The 26,205-nt window shown below is 39.3% G+C and overlaps 1 protein-coding gene across 4 annotated transcripts in view; it reads right to left on the reverse strand.

The window, feature by feature from the left end:
- TMTC1 (transmembrane O-mannosyltransferase targeting cadherins 1) overlaps positions 1 to 26,205 on the reverse strand; it is a 285,364-nt gene that overhangs the window by 154,349 nt on the left and 104,810 nt on the right. For all 4 annotated transcript variants that reach the window (XM_045462494.1, XM_045462496.1, XM_045462493.1 and 1 more), the window contains 2 exons: positions 7,256 to 7,337; positions 4,814 to 4,917 (listed from right to left, as the gene is read on the reverse strand). In XM_045462494.1, the coding sequence (XP_045318450.1) occupies positions 4,814 to 4,917; positions 7,256 to 7,337 (186 nt within the window). The remainder of the gene's footprint in view (positions 1 to 4,813; positions 4,918 to 7,255; positions 7,338 to 26,205) is intronic.

Here is a 26,205-nt window from a genome sequence, read left to right on the forward strand (position 1 = left end):
ATAAACTGTACCAATGTACGGTTTTCAAAATATTTTTAAAAACCTTAATCCTTATACAAATACACAGTAAAAATAAAGGTGTGTATAACTTTTTAGTAAGGGAACCAGAAACTTGATAAAGTCAGTTTAAAAGAAAATTTGAGGACGCCTGGGTGGCTCAGTCGGTTAAGCGGCCGACTTCGGCTCAGGTCATGATCTCTCGGTCCGTGAGTTCGAGCCCCGCGTCGGGCTCTGTGCTGACAGCTCAGAGCCTGGAGCCTGTTTCAGATTCTGTGTCTCCCTCTCTCTGACCCTCCCCCGTTCATGCTCTGTCTCTCTCTGTCTCAAAAATAAATAAACGTTAAAAAAAAATTTAAAAGAAAATTTGAGTTAGGCAAAGCCTTCTTAGATAGAAGCACGAGCAACAAAAACAAAATAGATTGAATTTCATCAAATTTAAAAACATTTGTGCTCAAAAGGACACCATCAAGAAAGTGAAACAACAACCCACAGAAAGGTAGGAAATGTTTATAAATCATATATCTGATAAGCAATCTATATCTAGAATATATAGAAAACTAATACAGCTCAGTAATAAAAAGACTCTAATAAAATAATAAAATGCCTCAATAATAAAAATAATTAAAAACCGGTCAAAGAATCTGAATAGACACATCTTCAAAGAAGATACAGAAATGGCCAACAAGCATATGAAAAGATGCTCAACATCATTAGCCATTAGGAAAATGCAAATCAAAACCATAATGAGATACCATTTCATACCTGCTTGTATGGCTGTAATTAAAACAACAGAAAGACAATCAAAAAGACAAGTGTTGGTGAGGATATGGAGAAACTAGACCCTCACATAAGCCCTACAGGTGTGTAAAATAGTGCAGCTGCTTTGGTAAATAGTCTGGCAGCTCCTCAAAAAGTTAAATACAAAGTTAATACATATGACCTAGCAATCCCACTCCTAGGTACATGTGTAAGAGAAATGAAAACATACATTCAAACAAAAACTCATACATGAATGTTCACAGCAGCATTATTCATAGGGGTCAAAAAGTACAAACAACCCAAATGCCCATCAACAGATGAAAGGAAAAATTAAAAAGTGGCATACCCATATAATGACATATTACTGAGGAATTAAAAAAGAATCAAGTATGAATACAAGCTACAATATGGATGAATCTTGAACACACTATGCTAAGTGAAAGGAGTCAGTCACAAAAGATCCATGATTATTTGATTCCATTGATATGACACATCCAGAACCGGTAACTCAACAGAGACAAAAAGTTGTCTAGGAGTGGCGGACAGCTAAAGGATATAAGGTTTCTTTCTGGGGAGATGAAAATGTTCTAAAATTGATTTTGATGACGGTTGCACAATTCTGTGAGCATAATGAAAATCACTGAATTGTATACTTTAAATAGGTGAATTGGATGCCATGAAAATTGTACCTCTGCTGAAAGGGCGGGCCTACATCGGCCGACTCCATCTTGTTCTGTGTCCTTCACCTTGACCACGCCTCCTCCCCTTGAATAAACTCCCGCTCACTTGCCTAACAGGACTCCGACCCTTCCCCAGCCAATCTGCTGAGGCCACAGCCATTACCTCACCAACTGCCCCTAGGCCCCAATAAAACCTTTGTCCTTTTGAAACTTGCTCTCTCTCCCTGGTATCTCACCGCTGCTGCATCGGTGCAGGTAGGGGATTGAGCTCGAGCTAGCTCAAATAAAGGCTCTTTGCTTTTGCATCGGACTCGGCTCCCTGGCGGTCTTTGGGGATCACGAATTCTGGGCTTAACAGTGCAAAGCTGTTATTATGCATATATATATATATATATATATACTTATATCAATATATACAAATTAAATTTGAAAAACTAGTGTTACAATGTTCATGAAAAACAAAAAGGAATGAGATTGGTAAATTAGATACAAGTTTGTCCAATGTCCTACAAGGCAATAGAACTGTAACATTTGAAGCCTTATTTCCTAAAAGAAATAATCAAAGCTATCATATTTCTGTATGTTAAGTTCTAAGTTGACAGAGTTGTAAAATATAGTAGTATAGATATAAATAAGTCAATCAAAGTTGTATTCCTCTAGGTTTGTTAGACAATGTCTTACATTACAGTAAATGTCACACAGTCATCTGTTGTCTTATTCCCTCATCTTTGATAATTTTTAACAAACTATTCTCAAGAGCAAACCACAATGATTTTGCATCCCAGTGTTGGTAAATAGAAAATGACAGGGTATTTCCTCCTGGCTAATTAAATGGAAACAGATTATGTAAAAGTGAAGGAGGGGTGCCTGGGTGGCTCAGTTGGTTAAGCGTCTGACGCTTAGGCTTAGGTGATGATCTCACAGTTCCTGGGATTGAGCTTGCCCAAAATTCTCTCTCCCTCTCTCTCTGCCCCTCCCTTGTGCTCTCTCTTTCTCTCAAAATAAAGAAATAAAACAAACAAACAAGCAAAGTGAAGGAATCTCAGAACTATAAAGTCACAGGAAATCATTTGAAACAAAGGAAAACTTGACCAAGCAACTCTTAAAACTATTAGGATTTTTTTAAAACTACATGGAATTAGTAACTATAGCAATTATTAAAGAAAAAGTCTGAAAACTCTCACCTGATAATAGAATAAGTTATTATATAAACTTTAAAAGATAAAATACTTGCAAGATGGAAGCAAAGATACTACAAAAGTTGTTCGGAATTTATAAACCCAGTGAAAGAGGTGAGGCATTAATGAGACAGATTGACAAAGCTGAATGACAAACCTGTGATTAGTAATCACTAATCATCACAGAGCCAGCCAAATCATAGCTAAATTGCACAGCTAATGAGAAGAAAAGAAAAACCAACAGGACTAGGAAACAGACCAAGGTAATCCAATTTAAGAATCATCAGCCTACCAGAGGTCAAACAATTATTCAAGCAGAATAGAAACCTTACTTGAGAAAGGAATTAAAGACAATTTTCTGGATGCTCAAAAGAGACAATTATAATGCAGCTATCTTAGAGGAATGTGAAAAGCCATTTAGAGGAACTGTCACTGAAATGTCCCTGGGTTTCTATGCATTTTAAGCATGAAACACAAAAACAGAAAGATATGTTTTTTAAAAGAAAAAAAAAAGAGGATATTGTGTTCTATCACATATTGATTGAATCACCCGAGAACAGTCATTTAGATGGAGTCATATAAAGTCCTAAATGAAATATGTATCAGGATACATATGCCTTGAAAGTGAAAGACAGAAGCTGGCAAGTGACTGGCCCAAGGTACTAATTTTGCCAGAGGTTCCACCAAAGAATTTTTTTCTGCCACCAGAAGAGATAAAAAATGCAACCGGCAGCTAAGCAGTACAGGTAGGAAGGCAGTGAGTCAGAGACCAAAGGCACCTTGTCCTGACACTAAGGACCATGGGGCAGGCACTTGTTTACTGATGACAGAGATAGGAATGAAATAATTGGTTGGTGAGTTCAGAACCTTCTGTTCTGGAGGTCAATGTAGCTATTTAAGGAGGTACAGAAACTGAAACAATTTATCAATGAGCTAAAAATATCCACAAATGGATCCCAGAAATTTTGAAAGCCAGGGAGAACTAAAAAGGACAAGTAGATTGCAACATTAATAAAAAGTGGGTTAAAGATGTCATGATTAATCAAACAACGTTTTTAAAAAGATAAGGTATGAACAATAATGTATAAGGCTCCAGACTACCTCGAAGAGATAAGCCAACACTAGAGGCTGGATATCATATGGTTTCTGAAGGCAGAGTCAAGATTCTTTAATATAAATACATGACAGAAGTAAATAGAAACAATTGTGACATAATGTTTTTGTAAAAACGGATTAATCACATTGGAAGTTATCTTTTTTGAAAGGGAAACTGTCTTTGAAAAAGAAGAAAGTAAAGAAAAACATAAAAGGCAAAGCAAGTAGAAATGTATTAATTAAAACAAATTAGATACATGAGTCAAATAAAGCAAAGATCACCTCCGGGCAGAGAAACAGAATCCAACAATGTGCTGTCCCTAAGATAAAAGTAAGCAAATGGGCAATAGGTTGAGGTTTAATTTAAGTTTTATTGTGTCTTTGCAAACACACAAAGAGTGAAGGCTACAATTATGAAAATATTATATGTGAAAAGGTATATATAAAACTATAAAAATTTAATAACGGTGCATCTTAATGTTTTAACGTAATAGCAGCAATATATCCTGAAGAAAAGTCATGAAAATTGCCAAATATAATTATATCTGAAAGCCTTAGCAGGACACCACAGCTGACTGAACAGGTAAGGAATTAAAAACCTTTTCAATAAATCAGATCCCCTGATCAACATCACTTCTTAATCCAATATGTCTAAATCTCTTAAAGACAAATAGTGTGATAGAATTGCTGTATCTTAGCAAAAATTGTTCATTTCTGTTTTCCACTTTCAATCTCTCCACTGATTCTACAAATAGTTTTAATATTCAGTCAACCTCTATAGGCTTGGCGGTGCACTGTTCTGTAACATTTGCCATATGGGCCACTCAGTAGACATATACCATTGATCATAAGTGCTCAACAAAATACTTGCTGAATAGCCAAATACATACCAATATGGGAACAGTAGCAATAAGCCTGGCAACACAGCACCACCCACTGAAACGAATTCCAAATGTATGAATAGTAGTTTCCCCCCCACCCCCAGGATGGAATACAACCCTTCTTTCCTCAAAAGGCAAAGGCAAACTCTCATTTAAGATTATTTAAAACAGTTGAATGAGTACCACGTTAAGTTAAAAAAAAAAAAATATGTTTACTGACCTTGTAAGAATGTAAGGCGAAAATGAAGCTGGATTATCCTGCTCTGAAAAGAGGGGCATAGATCCTCCCATTATCCACAGACGGAAGTACAAAACGACAATCACCTTCAAAGAAAAGGAGATTTGGTAAGAAAGTCATTGCTCGCTGGGCGTAAGCCCCACCTTTCTGGAGGACGCTTCCAGATGCTTTACAAATATTTTGTTTCATAATGAGCACTTCTATAAAATCCTAACACTCAAGATGAGTACACAAGATGAGAACAGCTGGGTAAGGAGAAGAGTATAAACAATGAAGGTGTTGAGGGAGAGGCAAGCAAATTCTTAATTACAGCTGTCAGTATCAAGCATTTATCAGCTGTTATCCACTGAGCTAAAGACTTTCCATCTTCCCTGCGGCCTCACAGAACCTAGAGGTAGGTAGTTTACCTAGAATCCCACAGTTAATAAACTGCAAGATCCAGGAGTTGAATCTATGTCTTGTCCAACCGCTTTCTTAACCATTCCATTTAAACAGCCCCATGAAAGTTAATTTAAAATACAATAAACAATACTGCTGGGTTTTGGATAAACACATTTGAAGTGTTCCAACCCTCCAATGCCCTGAAGGAGAACATTCATGAAGGGTTATTTCAACAAATTCTGGGGCACAGCTTTTGTGTCACCCGCTGGAATTCTATCACTAAATGGTGCTATCCTGTTGCCAAGGTGAATAAGAAAGCCAGAAGGAGAGACATTTCTGTGGGGAGGAGAGTTCGCCCAAACAGGCCTTCCAGATGCTTCTCATTTCAACAGGACCAATTACATTGTTTTTATTAAAGTCAGAGGAAAACCTTTGCTTGAATAAAAAAGCTAAAGGATTAATTTTGGAGGTAGTTAAGGCTGGATTTTTTCCCCCATGAAAATCACTGACTTCCTTTATAAATATCTTTTATATAAATAACCTCAAATCTAAAATCCTAAAAGTATGGTGTCAGCCAAAAGCATATCAACAGTAAACAATGCCTAGGCAGCCAATTAAAAATCGTCTTAACACTCGCAATGTCCTGCTCAAACTGAAGTTAAATTCTTACAGGCTTTATAATGGAAAATATGAACTACAAATGTAACAGCACAAGTATCCTGAAAGAATATAAATTCCCTAAAATACTATGAAGAGGAAAAAAGCCATGATAATTAAACAAGAAGAGTAGGAAGATAAATAGTAGAAAGGGCTTTGATAATAAATTTTTAAAAGAACAAAGGGATTAATAATTTACAACTTTCATCACTCCAATGATGTCAGATTACTTGCATTCCCATACAATTCTAAGAAAATAAATCACTTCTGAAACCAATGATGAATCATCCTAGCTCTGTGCAAAGATACTAGGGAACACTTTAGAGAAACGTTTTGTCCCTTTTGTTGAGACCGTCCAGTCAAGGCTCTCCACCTTCATTGAAATTTTCCATACTCTTCTTCCATAAACACGCGTTAGCATCAAGAAGAAAATCACATTAATTGGTGACATTACAATTCAAAGACTTTTTTGTAAGTTTCCTATCAAAATTTATCATAAATTTTGACAGAAATTTATGGGAGACAGCAGTGGCATAACAGACTGATCTCCTAATCATGAATTCTTGAATCCAAGAATGTAAGAAAATAATTATTGGGACTGTCACCAGAGATGGCCACCAAAAATTCCTGCCCCCTTTGCATGTACATTCTGCTCTTCTCATCAAGAATGAAGCCAACTGCCCCTCCTCTTAACTCTAAGTTGGTTTTGTGACTTGCATTGACCAACAGAATGTTGTAGAAAGTGCACTGCATCAGTTCTGGGCCTCACCCTTGAGAGGTCCTGCAACTTTTGGCTCATTCTTTTAGAACCCAATTGACATGTTGTAAAAAAAAAAAATAAATAAAAAAGTCCCGGCTACACTGCTAGAGGGAGGTCACAGGGAAAGACCCTAGAGAAGGAGATACCACAGACAGACAACCTCGCCCAGCTGACAGCCACAAGAACCTGCCTGTGCAACCCCAGTCGAAAATCATGATGAGCAATTAGAACCATCCAGCTAGATGCTGTCCAAGCTAAAGCATTCAGGGTAAATATATGTGGTTGTTGTTTTAAGCCACTAAGTTTGGGGGTGGTTTGTTTTGCAGCAATAGATAACTGATACAGCCAGGTTTGTGCTACTGAGACAATTCAGGATCAGCACCTTGAAAGGGACTCATAAAATACTATAGTTCATCCGGTCTGTCTTTGAGTTACCATATTCCCAGAAGGCTTTCATACATACCTTCCAAGGCGTTGTAACATTTATGGCATGTAAACTCTTTGATCCTAACATCATGTTGTTCGAATATATTGCTGATTCTATTAAATAATCTGGATCATGTCTCTGAGCCAAGTTAAAATAAAACACTTCTTATCAGATATTCCAGAAGCATATCTATACTTACATAAGTTATGACCAAAGTGGCCCTTTTTAAGAATGGCCTCATGGTAAGCAGGAAATTTCTATTGGTCCTTGCTGTCAAGTACCTGAAACAGGACAGAAAAAAAAAAATTAAGTAAGTTTTAGAGTCCACCACACATAATGTTCTCCATTCAATGTGAATAGGTCATAGCTTGAAAAAGACTAGAAAGGATCATAGCTAAGAGCATGGCTCCTGGAGTCAGACCACCTGGGTTTCAGTCCCACGACTGCTTACTGTCTGGAAGGCCTGGAGCAAGTTTCTTAACTTCTTTGCACATCTGTTTTCCTCACTTATAAAAAGGGGGATAGTAGTAATATCTACTCCACAAAAAAGCTGTGGGCAAAAATGAAAGAATAAATAGAGCAGGACCTAGCACTGTTAGCTATGAATATTACTAGCCCATCTACCCAAATAACCCAGGCATTCTGGCAAATATAGGGTTATACTGGTCAAAGGGATGATCTTAAACAAATTAAGAGTTTAGCTATTTAATTTAATTTGAGAGACACTACGTCTTCAACCTACAAAATATCTCACAAATATCTTACCCCTAAAAAAATAAAGATGCCAAGGTTGCCCAAGTTAAGAAATTTACCCAAGGTAACAAAGGTAGTCAGCATCAGTGGTGGGATCACAGCTCACCAATATGCAGTGGGCAATTTTCTCACCTGCCTATGGCCTCTGGAACCAAACTAGGTTATAAGAGTGTCAACTTCTAGGGGCGCCTGGGTGGCGCAGTCGGTTGGGCATCCGACTTCAGCTCAGGTCACGATATCGCGGTTCCTGAGTTCGAGCCCCGCGTCAGGCTCTGGGCTGATGGCTCAGAGCCTGGAGCCTGTTTCCGATTCTGTGTCTCCCTCTCTCTCTGCCCCTCCCCTGTTCATGCTCTGTCTCTCTCTGTCCCAAAAATAAATAAACGTTGAAAAAAAAATTTTTTTTAAAAGAATGTCAACTTCTAGAGGGGCAGGAAGTTATAAGGACTCTGCGTCTGCCACAGCTCACTCACTTGTACAAAGTAGGAGCTCCATATTTCCACATATAAGGCACATGATTGGCTGGTTTTAATAAAGACTATGAAAGGGAAGCCAAGAGAAAGTTATTAACAAACCCCAAGCAAAAACCTAAAGCAAGTCATTTCACCTACATGCAAATTTCTGTATTTTAATCTACAAAGTGAAGGAAACAAGTCAAATCGAATCATGTAATCCAGCAAGCAGTTCCCACCTCATCCTTATTTTCCCTACCCTTTTTCATTTTTTTCTTTTACCCTACTTAAGAGAGAAGGTAATTTCTCTTCAAAGTATTTCTTCCCAGAATCTCTTAAAATCTGCACTTGAATGAGGTCCCTTTACACAACGGGAATATTCCCATTATTCCCAATATCCCCAATATTCTATTGGAGAGAGATCCCTTTATAAGGCCTGAGAGGGTTACTATCAAAAAAAAAGCGTCTATCTTGACAACTGCTTATAAAACATGTATGTCCAAATGGTACTGCAAGGAGGTACTATAATGTCACTCAGAAGCAAGTCCTCTCTTCTTGCTTCCCTTTTCCTCTTCCTGGTTCAGAAACAGCTGTGGATCTGACCTTTCAAGTTTTTAATGAGTGGAGAAAATGAGGTGAGCCCCCCCCCCCAAAAAAAAAAAAACCACTAGAGTCAGCTTTTAGCAAAATCTGGACTGGATCCATCCCCAAGCACTGCACTTAAACCTTGGCAAGGAGGAAGGCCAGGGATACTGTCTGCTCTCACAACACAGGTGCATCACTAATGTCCCAAAAATAGGCTTAAGGGAGTCCACCACCTCCTGAATCTGTACACAAGATTTGTGTATGTTTGCATCTGTGCATTTCTCTGAAGCAAAATCCTTGGCTTTGATCTTTAGTGTCAACAGGATCTATGATTCCAAAAAGGTTAAAGCACCGGTAAGTGTCTTGTCTCAGCTCTGCCTCCACTATTACTATCATTTTCAGGATGACTCGACAAAGATCAACCTGGATATTTCTGCTGTTCCTTTACAGGATGTAACGTAAATGGCAGCAGGGAGGGAATAGCAATGCGGGAAGGAAAAAGGTGCTGGGGAGGCCTGAAATTGCAACACATATGAATGAAAAAGTGTTTCTTGGGTTGGTCTGCTCTTGGAAGCTTCATTTCTCAGGTTCCCTCTGTTGCTGCTTTATTTTAGCACAGTGTTAAAAGTTAGAAGTGGCTTCCTCTCTATAAAACAACAAACCATAGGGTTTAGGGTGTTGTTTTTTTTCAATGTTAAACTTAGGCAAATTCCCAAATTCTGCATTTTGTTTCACTGAAAGCTCACTACAATGGTTATTTCAGGGAATGATATTTATAAAGTGTCCCTTTGTTTAGAAATTTTCCCTCCCTGATAAATTTCATTTCCTTAAGAGGTTAAGCTCTTTCAGACATCAAATAATTTGTTCTTTAAGATGTAGTACCCCAAAGCAATGAAAGCCTAGAATGATACATACAGCACTGTTGAAAAATGACCTCTTTGAAGATTTCTATTTCTAGTTTCTGTCCAATATTAAAAGAGAAAATAAGCCAAAATGATATGGGGCCTTTTTTGGTAAACACTAGGTCAGAGGCTGAGATTCCTAAGCTCATACAGGAAGTACTCCAAGAGCTGAATTCTCTGTATCCCTTCCTTCTACCCAATTCACAATAAAATTAGATAGTGAAATTCTCCCCACAAATTTATGACATACGTATGGTCTGTAAAGTAGAATCAAACATCAACAACAAATAATGACAATATTATTATTAACATCATAAAAATGCCAAATAATTCATTATGCCAGACACAAATCTAAGTGATTCAATTGTAATTATTTACTACTTACAACAATTCCGTGAGGAAAAATATTATAATTCCTTTTTTACAAAGAAAGAGACCAAAAAACTAGAAGTAATAATTAGCTATTCTATCAGATTCTCTCAGCTATTCATTTCAATCACAAGCTTAAGTATCTGTAAGTGCCTTATAAACAAAAGGCGCTATGCAAATACCACCACTGATAATGTTCAATTTCAGTCTCTGCTGTTTTCCCTGTGACCCAGAGAACGTTCCAACAACAAAATCAAACCACTGAGGAACCCTCTAAGATGGGAGCTAAGGGTTCTACTCCTGTGCTTCCAATTCATTGGTTATATGACTTGTAACAAGTCCACAAGGAGCTTTGTTTCCTTCTTTTATCAGCGAGTGTTGGACTTAAATGGTTTTAGTCTAAAGTACTGTGATCCTTGGATGTTCTCACCAGCTGATGACATCATAAAGTGACAACTGAAGAAAAACAGAGAGAACCCTACTGAAAAATTTAAAAAGAAATGCCAAGGGATTAGGAGGAAGCAATTGTTAGTTCAAGTGTGAGACTTGAGAGACCCTTCATAATCTGCAGTTGCACATGAAAAAAGTATTTTAACATCAGTTTGGGGTGTTGGCATTATCACCTCTGCATTTTTAACAATTTCTGATTTTAGGCAAATAAAAGCAAAAGACCAAGATTATCCAAGTAAATTCCCTAACCTGTGCTCCCCTACATCCTGTACTTTCTATTTTTCTGACATCAAATATTCTATTAACATTTACCTTCTCAGTTGATTGCGTTCAAATATTCAGAGCTAAATGGGATTTCCTGAAGATTTCCTCCATAGCTTGTCAGTCATCAAATCCCAGGGAGGTCCCAGCTGAGACCAGGACAACCAACCACCCTGGATCACCCACCATAATCCTGAGTGTTAAATAAATGCTCATTATTTCAAGCCATTGAACTTGGGTGACACAGAATTATTGTGTCAGTGGATAATTTATATAACACAATGATCAACACATGCTTACAGACCCAAACCGAGTTTTTAAAATATTTACCTGCCTCCACTCAACTTCCCCTGCCTCTCTCTCTTTTTTTTTTTTTTTTTTTTTTGTGTGTGTGTGTGTGTTCCTTATCCTCCAATGGTAGACCAGGGTGCAAAATAAGAATGCTCAGTTTGGGATATAGACAGCAAGCTGGAGGAGGAAAATCACGTGGATGGTACTATTTCCCTTAGCCTTAAATCCTACTGGTTTAAATAAAATGTTATATTATACTTTCCAGCCCTTCTAGGGATCTATAAAAATCTGCTTATTTTTGCCTTAATACCAGCTCCTGTGGCAGACATCTCAGATACAAAGAGTTGCTACTTTTTAACATTATACCAATAAATTATAAACTGCTTGAAGGGGAGCAGAATACATGACCCTAAAATTCACCACTTTGTGGATTATTTTAAGCTAAAGACAATCAAGACCCAGCAGACTCCAGAAAACCTTTTATTTCTCCCTTAGAGAGGGGGTCTTCCTCAGAGAGAAAGCTATATCAGAGAACTGAAAGACCTATCTGTCCGAAAGAGCAAATATGTAATTACCAAACATCCTCTCTTCCTATTGTCTTGTGAATTACCCTTCTCCCCTTCAAAGTGTCAGGCTCCTATCCAATTCCTTAACTCAGGAAGGCAAGTAAGCCTCGACTGCCTGACTTGCCTGTGGGTCTCAAATTTTTATGGGGCTCCCACATATATGAAATGAAATTTGTTTTCTCCTGTTAATCTATTTTATGCCAACTTAACTATTAGAGCAAAGAAGCTAGAAGGGTAGAAGTAAAATTTTTCCTCCCATTAAGCTATATACAAAATTCCTTCTAGAACACCAGTCATACAATTTAATTTATCTTGTTCATTCAAGGTAATAAAGGAGATTAATAAAGAGTCATATACTACAACCAATTGTTTTTTTTTTTTTTTAATTAAATTCAGAGCTCTTTAAAATAGGAATTCAGGAATGTGCTTCCATTTGAAACACAAGGAAAATGGTTTTTTGTTTTTGTTTTTTTTTTACTTGACCAAAGTAGCAAAGACAAGGCTCACATTAGAAAAGATTATCAGATTAACAAAACAACAAAAAGAAACTTATGTGTCTTTGGGTTCTTCTTTAATGCACTCTCCTTGAACCCACAAAGTGCCTCATCTAAATCTTAAATAACCAAAGGCATTCTGAAGAGGAGTGAAACAACCTTTGATGTGTCCTTTGATATTCAAATGCAGAGTCTGAAGGAAAGGTGCTAACAATTCTAAGAAGATAAGATGCATTTCTCAATTCCAGCTATTCAAAAACCCCAATTGACCTTCAATACCCCATTCTGTGGCTGTGGTAAAGTTTCTTCCAGAAATTTTAAACTCTAACCTCTGTGTTATATACAAAGTAATATGTGGAAATAAAGACAAAGAAGACATAAGGGAATATCATTTCAGTTCTCTTAACCATTCTGAAAATCAAAGTTAAAACTGGAAGGGATCAGAATGGCTCAGGTCGTTTTAGGGGGAAAAAATGAAGTCCAGAAACTGATTTGCATAAGGTCAGGGTCTTTAGGTATCAAAAGTCAATGAGTTTAGGCTTTATTAATTAAACCTAGGGTCTCCTTTATAGTCCTTCTAAAATGAATTTAGTCTCCAACTAGATTTAGTCTCTGACCCCAATTTTTATTTCTTCTACATGTAACAGCAAAAATTCAGTTCTGATGATATCATCCTGGTCTGTCATTAACAGTCCCAGAAAAGTTTCAATTCATTCATAATAGGGAATACTTAATGCATTGAATATGTGCCATTCACTGTGCTATGCACCTTTTTTGTTTCATGCAATCCCACACTAGCCCATGAGCCATGCTCATCTCCGTCTTGTGAATGAGGCTGAAGGAAAAACTTCTTCAGGATCTTGGAGCTGGCAAGTGGCAGAGGTGAGATACAAATCTAAATCTGAAGCATCCACTACTCACTATAGCCATGTAAGTAAAATACAGCTGGTTTATTTAGCACACTTTCAACATAGATTATTTACAAAGTGCATTTCTGCATGTAAACAATACAATGACTTCTACTTAAAAATGATCCTCTGCATCTTCAACCATTCTATAAGTCTACAATGAAACTTTGAGTACAGGTTTTTTCATTCAAATGAATGAACTGAGGCAGTGCATAATCTTTAAAGGGTCTTTCATGAAGACCCTTCATGTCCTTAAAGGTGAATGCATGTAGTGGTTACTGCAGGTTGAAATGCAAGCTCCATGTACTGTGGGCTGATTCAGAAATTCTAAATGAGAAAAGGTGGCCAAAAGGAGAGTGTGAATAGCTCTGCAGGTGTCACTGCACTGTGAAACAATCAGCCAGCCAGCCCACAGAGACAAGTGGCAAGCAGGAACAGAGAATTAAGACAGAAAAGGATGCCCCAAAAGAGTGACAATGAAGCTGACACCTGAGGAAGATGAGAAGTGAATTAGGTGAGGAGAGAAGGAGGATTGAGAGAGGGCAAGCAAAATGAAGAAAATCAAAGTTCATTCTAGCTGCAGGATCTAATACTGGCAGAGTGGTGACAGACAGGGAGGCTGCAGAGGCAGGCAGGGGCACTTCATCGTTGACCCTCACATGCCACTGTGGAGTTCTGACTTTATTCTAACAGCAGTGAGCAGCCTGTGAAGGGCTTCACATAGTGATGACCCAATCTGATTTCTGTCAGAAACTGACACTATATGATGTTGCTACAGCAACCACTCTGTGGTCCATAACAAAGAGCAAAGGGCCCAGCAGTCCCAATGGGGGAATGGTAGGCAGCAGTGATTCTGGAAGTTTCTGAGATATCAGATTCAGATATGAGAGGTTCTAGTCTAAGTAGGTAGGCTTTATGGTAGGGATAAGTAAGAAAGTATGTGTTATTACATTTATTTAGCAGTCTAATTTACTGTTAAGTGTTTTCTTAATGTATTTCAATTATGTGTTAATTGGCCATTAATTTGGCATCTATAAAAACTTTCTACTAACCAGAATATTAAGTTGCCAAAATAAAAACACATTACAAGAATATACATATTATGCATCTGTATGGCATTTTCTATGTCAAAGGGCTTTTCAGTCCAGTCTAACATTTAATCCTTGAAAGATCCATATGTCGTTGGCAGAATAAAGAATACCATCCCCATATATCTAGACCTAGTGAGCAGTGGATCCTGAACTAGGATGTTTTATGGCCAATCCATGCCTTTTGGCCGCATCACCAAATGCTGTCAAACAGCATTTGCTGTGAGTTTTCCCTTATTTCTACCAGTCCAAACTTCTTGCACATGAGAGACTCTAAGGAACCCATGCAAATGAAATCACTGCTACTTGCAATACACATTGGTGTGGGTACACAAGTAAACTTTTGCACAAAGAAGATTACAAACAGCCAATGATACTATAATCATATTTTTCTGAACCTCTTATTGGAATATATGGGCTGATAAATTCAAATACAATTCAGCTAGTGAAAAAGAGTATTTGGTATTGGGACTGTCCTGGTAAACCAAGGAAACACATTTTCTGTTAACAATGACAACAATAAAATAGCTGACGTTGAGTAAATGCCTATGGTACCCAAGCACAGTTTCTATGTATAAATCCTTAGCACAATCCTAGAAGGTGTGCACTATTAATAGCTTCATTTTACCAATGGGGAAACCAAACTATTAATGGTCAAGAAACTTGCCCCAAGCTCCCACAGGTAATAAGCAAGGAGAGTCAAAATGTCAATCTAGCTTATACCCTTAATTACCAATGCTCTGCCAGCTCTCACATTGTTGCCAACTAAATCTCTGTTTTCACTTTCCCTTTGCTTGGATTTCAAACACTACTCTGATGTACAAACATGTCAATAACACATGTTTAAAAGGATAATAATTCAGGATACCATACATACCTGATCAATTTAGAAAATTAACAAAAAGCCTTCTGCAACTTTATCTCTATGAAAAATGACAAGCTATTCCAACAGTAATATTTAATTGGAAAAATATTGGGCACTGAATTAGGTCCTATAAACAATATATCAAAGAAATAAAAGCAGACATTTAACACTTAAATAATAGCTAACATTGAATGTACACCATGGGCCAGAAACTGTCCTAACCACTTATATTAGCTCTTTCAGCACAAATAACAAACTATGAAGCAAGTGGGTTTTTTTTTATGCCTTTTTATTTATTTTTGAGAGGGAGAGACACACACACATACAGAGCAGGGGAGGGGCAGAGAGAGAGGGAGACACAGAATCCGAAGCAGGCTCCAGGCTCTGAGCTGTCAGCACAGAGCCCGATGCGGGGCTCGAACTTACGAACCGTGAGATCGTGACCTGAGCCGAAGTTGGACACCTAACTGACTGAGTCACCCAGGCACGCCTGAAGCAGGTGTTATTTCCATTCTCATTTTATGGAAGGGGAAGCTTGGGGTGCCTGGGTGGCTCAGTCGGTTAAGTGGCTGACTTCAGCTCAGGTCATGATCTCACGGTTCGTGAGTTCGAGCCCCACAGTGGGCTCAGTGCTGACAGCTCAGAGCCTGGAGTCTGCTTCGGATTCTGTGTCTGCGTCTCTCTCGGCCCTTCCCCTGCTCATGCCCTGTGTCTCTCAAAAATAAACATCAAAAAAAATTTTATAGAAGGGGAAGCTGAAGCATAACGAAGTGAATGAACTTGCCTGGGGCCACAAAGCCAGTAAGGAACAGAACTGGGAATTGTACTCATGCATTTTGCTTCCTGAGCCTGTTGCCCAACACTCCACCACATGGCCTTTCTGGACTTGCTGCCCTGCCCCAAGGACAGACGCACACAATAAAGGATGAAAAGAGATCTGGAAGGTAAGAAGTCAGCATGGGCTGGAAAAGGAGAGGAAGCTGTGGGGAACACGTGAGATATGACCTGGGCCTGGAGGGACAGAGAAGATGGAAGAGCGGGGAAGGTAAGAGGGGCCCAGAGGAGAGGTGCCCAGGAAGCTGCAGAGGGACCGGGAGTGAGCACACCGCCCAGGACAACGACGCTCCCTGCAAACACAGCGCAGCAGCCCCTCTCCTGTATCTGGTGCACCCTCAGTGTGTCAGAGTCAAGTGTCTGCAACGTGAATAAGGAAATGTGGAAGTGGAACTTTCAAAACCATGGCAGCTTGAACAATAGTAGAATATCCCCATATATAATTGATGTCATTTCCATCTCCCTTTTACTCAGCCACAAAAATGGGTAAGGGATCTCACCCAGGCAGCTCCCTCTCCCCTAAGCCTTCCCCAGTCCTTACCCGGCATCAAGCTTGTCACATGGGCTCTTTTGGTACCTGGAGCAGGACTGTGTCTCCCCATGGTCCCATCTGTGACCTCCTCCTTAGGTGTTTCAAACCTTAGAGTCAACACCCAGGACATAAATTGGGCCACCATACCAGCAGGGGTGGGGGTCATCCTATGCTGCAGCTCTCCTGGTCTCTCTTGCACTTGTTACATCCATGTAAAACGCAGGCCAGGTCAGCCCAGCTGGGACTCTATCCCACTTTTACGCTTGTAAGTGGGTGAGTAACTTAGGTTAGGGTGTGTGCTACAGATGCAGACAGCTTAGATTTTAGACATGCAGCAGAAAAAGTCTCAAACCTTTACGAAGCCACTGTCTCCAATCCAATTCCAAGACAGGGCCGTCGGGCACATGCTCTGAAGCAACTTGCAAAAACAGACAGTAAACCCTGAAGCTCTGTAATACATTTGGTTTCGTGTACAGAGTTCGTGCAGAGGCCAAAGAGGACATTTGGCAGCCTGGGCTTCCTGCAGACACGGGCTCCTCCTGAAATAGATCACCTCCCTGCAGCCAAGGCCATGTGCGGTCAAGATAGGTGGCCTAAGAAAACACAGCACCACTCACAGGGAGGTGAGCAAAGTTGATGCCGAAGAGAAACCTTTTCTTGGTCCAAACAAATTCATCCAGAGAACAGCCCATTTCCCTGGACCCACGCCCTAATGCCATTTAGAGGGAAGGTCAGAGGGCTGACTGTGACAGCTGCAAAGGCTAGAAAGTGGAGACTGGTCATTCCTGCACAATCTTGGCAAACACCTTTAAAATTCACATTTCCTCCAAGAATCTAACTTTAGGGAGATTCAAGTTTTATTTCACTTGGAACTCTTTTTTATGCTGAGGACAAATACGCTACATTCTTTTAAGGTTTAATTCTAGGCACTTTGGTTTTAAATTCCAGCACTCATACATGTTGAAAGCTCCTAAGATTTCAGAGTAGAAATAAGAATCACAGTGGCTCTTAGCACAGAATATACATAACATGGGAACAATCATTATTCAGGTAACTGTCATGGTTTTAATGTTTGTGTAAAATGTTTACCAGTATTGCGGAAGTTAGGAATACATAATAATGAAGTCTATTTTTTTTTCAAATACATGCTTCTTTTGGTTACATCATTTTTAAAAACTTTCTCTTGATTTACCTGTAGACCTGAGTCTCATTTTAAAACATAACATAAAAAGCTATAGTAGGAAAGTTGCCAAAGGAACTAGAAACTAGAAATGTTTACCAGTATTGCGGAAGTTAGGGATACATAATAATGAAGTCTATTTTTTTTTTCAAATACATGCTTCTTTTGGTTATATCATTTTTAAAAACTTTCTCTTGATTTACCTGTAGACCTGAGTCTCATTTTAAAACATAACATAAAAAGCTATACTAGGAAAGTTGCCAAAGGAACTAGAAATTTCTAGTCCCAAAGGAACTAGAAATTCCGAATCCTCCCAAAAGAGCAAAAGCATATTTTTTATATATATACTCATATCCAATTATATTTGTCTATATTTTTCAAAGTAAACATTAGAAAAAATGTAATAATGTCAGTTTGCTAGGTCTTAATTATCTCTGGGTATGATGCCTTGGTTGCCAGAGGGATCTCTAAAATAGCCTCTCAACAAACTGAGGGTTGATGGGCGGTGGGAGGGAGGGGTGGGTGGGTGATGAGTATTGAAGAGGGCATCTTTTGGGATGAGCACTGGGTGTTGTATGGAAACTAATTTGACAATAAATTTCGTATAATAAAAATAAATAAATAAAATAAAATAAAATAAAATAGTCTCTCATTCCAAACAGCTCTCAAAATATGATGCTCGTGCTGTAGGGGTAGCCCAGGTGTGGTGAAGCAACCACAGGCCATGGGATCACAAAGAATCCTGGCTCTGTCAGTCACCATCTGGAAGACTCGGCAACCCCTTTAGCCCTCTGGGGTCTCAGGGACCTCAGCCATAAAGTGGTCATCATAATTTCTACCTTACAAGTTCATCGAAAGGATTTCTTTTTTTTTTTTTTTTATGTTTATTTATTTTTGAGTAAGAGCGAGACAGTACAAGAGGAGGAGGGGCAGAAAGAGACAGAGGATCGGAAGCGGACTCCACACTGACAGCAGTGAGCCCAATATGGGCTCAAACTCACCAACAGTGAGATCATGACCTGAGCTGAAGTCGGAGGCTCAACTGAGCCACCCAGGCGACCCTTGTTGAGCAGATTTCAATGAGACAAAGTGTGTAAGTGGCTCATCACAGCACCCAGAACACAAAGGCACCCAAAGTAGCCGCTACTGGTGCAGCGATCACACCTCAAATGAAAATTCTAAAACCCTATGGGCTGTATTTCATGGCCACGCACAGAAAAAGGAATGAATCAGTGAATTCAGCTAGGTAAGTACAGAAAAAAAGACTCATCTCCCTCAAATTCCACCAGCTCCGTCCTTCCCAAAAGGAGAAGGGAGAGAACAAAATATTTTCCTAGAAGACTATGCTATAATTTAACTTTTAACATTCTCATTCACTGGTTTCCTCTAATTCAGTTTGGATACTGAAACCAGATACCCAAATGTGTTGTGTAGGTTGTGCCCACACGAGGTAGGCAGCCAGGTGGAACAGAGGTGGCCTGCAAGGGCTGAAATCCAGTGCATGTGCCCTTCGACAACCCATGAACCCTCACGCCGGCTGCATCCGCCCTAAGGAGGTGGCAGCCTTTTCCGAATCCTCCCAAAAGAGCAAAAGGTGCCCTCAACTCAAACATCATGCACCCGCCATGCCACACACTCACAGCTTTTTTAACTTCATATAAATATCCGCTATTGGCCAGCAGCAGCCTGGACGCTTTTCTTTAATACCCATTAAACAGTTTCATTGTCCTAATGACTTTCACAGCAACTTGCTAAATATAGTGTTTCCATTTTCTTTGCAGCCAATTTTATTTTCTCATGGACATACTATCATAGTGCTGCTATATTTCCAGTCACCAAACCCAGTGCAAAGTAACTTAATGTTAACTAACATCCGTTTCTGTATTAACTCGGCTGAGTTTCCCTTGCCCACTCCCCATGGTATTTGATACTGTAGGAATCTCACTCATCATACCAAATTTTAAAAATTCTTAAATCATAGAAGTCTTAACACTGTCTTTACAATCCCCAGCAGTACCAGGGCCAGATGTGGGACTGTCAAACACATTTTTACTGTCCTAAACTGAACTCAAGCCAAACCAAATCCTTTGAAATTTTCCAGTCTACATACAGTTTTCAGATTCTAGAGGTTTTATACACGAGACTGAATTGTCAGCAGGGTAACCAAGCAGTCCAGTGTTCCTATTACTAAGGAGCTTGCTGGAACCTGGGACTTCCAGTGATGACATTAAGAAAATCCTGGGAGGGGACGCCTGGGTGGCTCAGTCAGTTAAGCATCTGACTTCAGCTCAGGTCATGATCTCACAGCTTGTGAGTTCAGGCCCCACATCGGGCTCTGTGCTGACAGCCCGAGCCTGGAACCTGCTTCCGATTCTGTGTCTCCCTCTCTCTCTCTCTCTCCCAATCTCTCTGCCCCTCCCAGCTCACACTCTGTCTTTCTCTCTCTCTCAAAAAATAAATAAACATTAAAAAAATTTTTTTTTAAAAAGAAAGTCCTGGGAAAACCAGAGTGAGCTGGTCATCATCTAGCAGGTTAGCAGGGCACAGTAGAATTAATTGCTATCAACCAAACCATTCGTTCTGCAAAATCTCAAAGAAAATAATTGGTTTCTTTCTCTTGCCTTGGGCAGCCACACCCACATGCGTGTATACACACGTACATACATACACACACACACACCCCTCTACCACCACCACATATACCCTCTTACCCATGACACGATTCCTTATAAATAAGAGTTTAATCAAAAACAAGTCTTTCTCTGGTGGAAGATATTTACTAATTGACTGATCTGGTTAATTCTGAAAATATGAGAACTAGAATTTTCTCACCCACACTTTCCAGCTGTCAGATAAATCTTTACTACTTGGATAAGCCAATATAGGCTATTCTTTATAGTGGCATTTTATTACAGTAACAAAAGGAAAGGGAGGCAGCAAGAAACAAGAATTTAAAATTTCTTTTAAAGTTTATTTGAGAGAGAAAGAGAAAGAGAGACAGAGAGAGAGACAGTGTGAGCAGGGGAGGGGCAGAGAGAGAGAGAGACACACACAGAATCTGAAGCAGGCTCCAGGCTCTGAGCTGTCAGCGTAGAGCCCAACATGGGGCTCAAACCCACAAACCCACAAACCATGCCCTGAGCCAAAGTCAGAAACTTAATTGACTGATTCACCCAGGCATCCCAGAAACAAGGGCATAATAACCACTAAGACTGTACAGAATTCACTACATATGCAATCAATGGAACTGTAATGACTTTATTTACTAGACTATAAAGCTGCCTGGTTGATTACAGTAGAGTTGATATTTTAAGGGCTAAATTCAAATCAAACTTATACCAGTAATTAAAAGGAATTTAACAGTCTTGATTTTAAAATGCATCATATCCATAAATGACAGACACAGTAATACCTAAAATGATCAATCTTAGTTATAAACAAACAGAACCAAACATTCAAGCAAATCTCAAGGTCCAAAATCTCGTGGCCTGTAATTCTGATATTTATCTCTTTATACTCTGCGTTATGTAAACATCACAAATTCATCTTTATTTTTAAATACCAGTGATACTTAGTTTAAAAGTTTATGAAAGTTTTTCTCTACTTATATGCCCCTCTTTTTTTACTGTCTTTTCCTTGTATGCAAGGTTTAATGATGACAAAATTATTTAAAATCATTCCCATTGTTTTTAAACACTAAGGTTTCAATTTCCTGGGCCCTATTACTAAAAACACCATACTAAATAAAGCTAAAAGCAGATTTTTCCACCGTTCAGTGATCTCCTACTCAAGTAGAAGAACCACATTATGAATATTAAGGGAATACTTTAGACTGACAAAAACAACAGACGTTCATCATGAAGAAAACAAACTCCAGAAGAATCTATTTTGACACATCTCTTGCCCAAGTAAGAAACCGTGGTCCCTCTGCCGTGGTCACTCAGTGATTTGTTTCTAGGGGTCCCATCTACAATCTACCTCCAAGCCAAATAGGACAATTCCAGGAGTAACAAACCAGGCACAGCCTCTCTTCAAGATGTGGCAGCTGGTGAAATTCTATTAGGCAGGTGATTAAGAATCATGCTTGATCGCAATTTCTCTAACAAGCACTTTATGAGAAACCGATAGAAAGTGGGTACCCCCAGGTGGTCAACTGAAGCATGTCCCGGACATGTGGATGGATGCCTTAAGCGAGGCCTCACCAGTGTGGACAGCTGGGGAATCATTAAGTCCTGACAGAGCTGGCTGGTATGCTACAGTGAACGAAAAAGAAGAACATCTTGTCCTCATATAATATGATTTGGTTGAGAACTAAAATAAGACAATTCACATGAGGCCCTTCTGGTCCTTTGTGAGAAAAGAGGTACAGGCAGGGAAACATACCCATCTACCTAAAATCATTTACCATTCCAGAACCCTTAGGATTTTTCAGGTCCACCTTCAAGAAAACAGCATAAAAATATTAACTGGCATCTAATTTTGCTATGTTCTTCTTTCTTAGCTAGTTCAATCTAATGGATTTCAGGATCAAGGTTATTGCAAATAAAAGGAAAATCAAATTTGCAGCATGAATAACCCCTCTCCTGCATGGCTGTTTTGCACACTGGATTGTTTTTGTTTTCGTTTCTTTGTATTTACACCATATCTGCACAGTATCAATGAGCCTATTCTCTGATAGACACTTACCTTGCAATTACTTCAATATACATAAAATGTGCCCTTAAAATACTCAGAGGACCACAAGCAATCCAGATAAGGTAGGTGAATTAATCCATATTGGATGAGCCATTTTTACACGAGATGATTTAATTTTTTCATTTGCTAAAGACAACCACTTCTATCATTATACTATTCTACAATCTTAATAAACAAATATTTCTGCCATATTCAGAAACTCATCTCCTAAACAACTTCCTCTATTGGTTATACATACAAAAATCAGAGATGAACAAAAATTGCTTATGAGCGACCAAAACTGATGTTTCCAACTCCCAGTCATCCAGGTTTCATCCCTGAAGCAAAATCAAACCAGGCAGAAATGTTGCCACAGAGAAGTACACCGTCACAGCGACTGGCTTGCTGTTCCCCAGATCCTGTTTACTCTTCTTCCTGAGCACATAACTTCTCTGCTTCACTGACGGTTAGAAACGGCCACATGACTGAGTTCCAGCCAGAGGAAGGTGAGCGGGAGTAACAGGCACAACTTCCAAGTCTGGCCCTTATCATCTTCCTGCATTGGAACACCTCGGCATTTTCCTCTCCCTGCTTTACGCAGCAAGCCCAGAAGCTGAAGTCACTGCTTGAAGATACAGAGTCACCAATGGAGGGAACCTGGGGTCCTGAATCACAGTGTGGAGGTAACCTGCCCACCAATCAAGAACATGTAGTTCAGACTTAATGTGAGGAAGAAATAAACTTCTATCACATGTAAGCCATGTTCGTGGCTGGTGTTATCTCACCAAAGGGAGATGCCAGTAGCAAGAAGTGGCATCTAAAAGCAAGGAGAGATCTACAAATTCATCTTTGGAAACAAATCTGAGATATTCTAAGGAATTTATGTAAGGAACATTAGTGTCTCACTATTTATAAATACATACTAAGTTTTTGACAACTATAACAGAATACGGTGTTGGCATGGGCTCTCCGTGAGACAGACAAAATGGTCGACTTCTCATGGGAGTGAAAATTTGTGAAACCCCATGGACTTTTTTCTGAATAGCAGTTTGGCACCATACAGCCAAGCCTAAAACACTTTTCCAACCTTTGGTAATCACACTCAACTCAGAAATGCACAGAATGAATTATGTTCACATCAGTGAAAAACTGGGAACAACCTAAATATGTAATTATAGGGGAATAATTAAATAAATGTTACCATCACCAAACATTGGAATAACACCATTTAATCATTTGAGATTATGTTTAAAGAATACTTATGTATTTATTATTTTTGGAAGAGACAAAGAACGCAAGCCGGGTAAGGGACAGAGGGAAAGAGGAAGAGAGAGAGAGAGGGAGAGAGAAAATCTTAATTTTTTAAGCAGGCTCCACACTCCAGCATGGAGGTCAACACAGGGCTTGATCCTATGACCCTGGGATTATGACCTGAGTCAAATCGAAATGGATGCTCAACCAACTGAGCCACCCAGGCACCCCTAAAAGAATATTGAAAGATATGTATAAACACTCATACATTGTTAAATAAATATAAAAGAAGACGATCAAGAAGCACACACAATATGAATGAATCCAGTTAAAGTGTGTGTAAAAGACTGGTGAGCTATGCACCTGTTACTGATCGCATGTTTGTATCCCTCTACTGAATTCACGTGTTGGAATTCTAGTCCCTAGTGTGATGGTGTTTGGAGATGAGGCCTTTGAAAGGTGATTCGGTCATGAGAGTGGAGCCTTCACGGTGGGATTGGTGCCTTTAGAAGAAGACACAGGAAAGAGCTTCCTCCATGCTTTCTGTCATGTGAGAATACAATGAGAAGGTGGCAGTCTGCAAATCAGGAAGTCAATGAACTATACCAAGAACTATATCTGCCAGCACCTTGATCTTGGACTTCCCAGACCCAGAACTGTGAGAAATAAGTATCTGTTGGTTAAACCACCTAGTCTAGGGTAGTTTGCTAGAGCAGCCAAGTAGATTAAGGCAGTGCCAAAACACTAATTGAGGTTACCCTTGGATATTGATATGAGGCATGCCTTTTCATGTCTTCTTCATAATTTTCTGTAGTTTGGAATTTTTCAGCAGTTAACATGAAATACTTTTATAATCAGAAAAAAAGGCAATCAATTCCATTATTTAAAGATTTTTTTTTAAGGCAAGTTAAAAATAAGAAAAGAGGGGCACCTGGGTGGCTCAGTCAGTTAAGCGTCCGACTCTCGATTTCGGCTCAGGTCATGGTCTCATGGTTCATGGGTTCGTGTCCCACATCGGGTTCCACACTAACAGTGTGCTTGGGACACAGAGACAGCCTGCTTGGGATTCTTTCTCTCCCTCTTTCTCTGTTCCTCCCCCTGCTCGACTCTCTCTCTCTCTCTCAAAATAAAGAAATACACTTAAAAAAAAAAAAGAAAAGATAATGGGCGCCTGGGTGGCTCAGTTGGTCGAGTATCTGATTCTGGATTTTGGCTCAGGGAAAAGATATGGGCACCTGGGTGGCTCAGCAGGTTAAGCGTCTGACTCTTAATTTTGGCCCAGGTCATGATCTCACAGTTTGTGGGACTGAGCATTGCACTGGGCTTTGCGCTGACAGCATGGAGCCTGCTTGGGATTCTCTCTCTTCTGTCCCTCTCCCACCCACTCACGGCATGCCTGTGTTCTCTCTAAAATAAAATAAAATAAAATAAAATAAAATAAAATAAAAAGCTAGAATCTTTAAAGAACTGAAGGCCAAAGAGAAGATGAAAGGAAATCCTTTGGGCCATCTCAGTGATTCTTAAGGAGCTATTATAACAGTTGCTCAATAAGCAATGTTTATAATGATGATCCTAATATACTAGGGTCTAGGATACATTATTCAGTTAAAAAAAAACAGCAGAAAAGTATATATTATATGCTAACATTTATCTAAGGTGGGAGGATGGGGGGGTATATTTTAAATTAAAGCTAACACTAGAGATGAGAAGGAAAAGGAGGAAGAGAAGGAAAAAAGAAGAAAGGATTACCTATAGGTGAAGTGAGGTGACAGGGCAGGGAGGATTGGGACAGGCCTCTCTGAGTACACCTTATTTTGCAGATTTAGAAGCAGTGTTTATAGGGTTATAAAACAAATTAAATCCAAGAAAAAAAAATCCTTCAAAATCAAAAGCAACATGAAACAAGTCAAAACTACACAAAAAGGAACAATATCAAGTAAGTTTAAAACACGGGAATTTTACTGTATATACCTAGTACTATATACTTTAAAAGCAAAAAGCATTATAAAAAATTCACAAACTACTTTTAATAATCATATTGTTTCTGGTAATGTTGGTATTGTTATTTTGAGACTGTTACATGAGTAATGTAGGATAAAAAGGATAAAACAAATACGTAATTATACCTGTGTTGTTAGGAACCAGAATTTTCAGTGGCAGCAAAAGACATACCATCAATGAGGTTAGGTAAATATCCTTGTAGTTCCAAATTTTAGCTGAAAGTGTTAGCTAGGGTGCAATGGGAAGTTACCCAAATAAGAGGGTTGCAAGCCATGGGGAGAAAGGAGGAGGGGAAAGGACAAAAGCAGGGGAAAGGATGTTTTGCAAAACCAAAAGTTCCAGCCAAGGAGGAGTAGCTCAACTAGGTGTTTCTCCTGGGACCCCCCTGCTAGGTGTGTTTCACCTAGAGTGACTTACATGAGCCAGTCTGAGCCGGACTGGAGCTGGGTACCCGTGCAGTAGCCCCCCTGAGTTCCTGAAGTTATCTTTAGTCCATTATAAAACTAAGACCCACCCCCATGGGTGGGGTTTTCTGCCATTTTTTGAACATGGATATATGCACTAGCATGCTGACATCCTAGCATGCACAACTGAGCCCAATTGTTTATGCAAGCTCCCTGCCCCCATGCCCCACACACCCAATAAATGCTTCCTGTACTAACCCCATGGGGAGACAGTGCTTCTGAGACAAAGAAA

Source organism: Leopardus geoffroyi, chromosome B4 (assembly GCF_018350155.1).
Source record: "Leopardus geoffroyi isolate Oge1 chromosome B4, O.geoffroyi_Oge1_pat1.0, whole genome shotgun sequence".
Classification (NCBI taxonomy): domain Eukaryota; kingdom Metazoa; phylum Chordata; class Mammalia; order Carnivora; family Felidae; genus Leopardus; species Leopardus geoffroyi.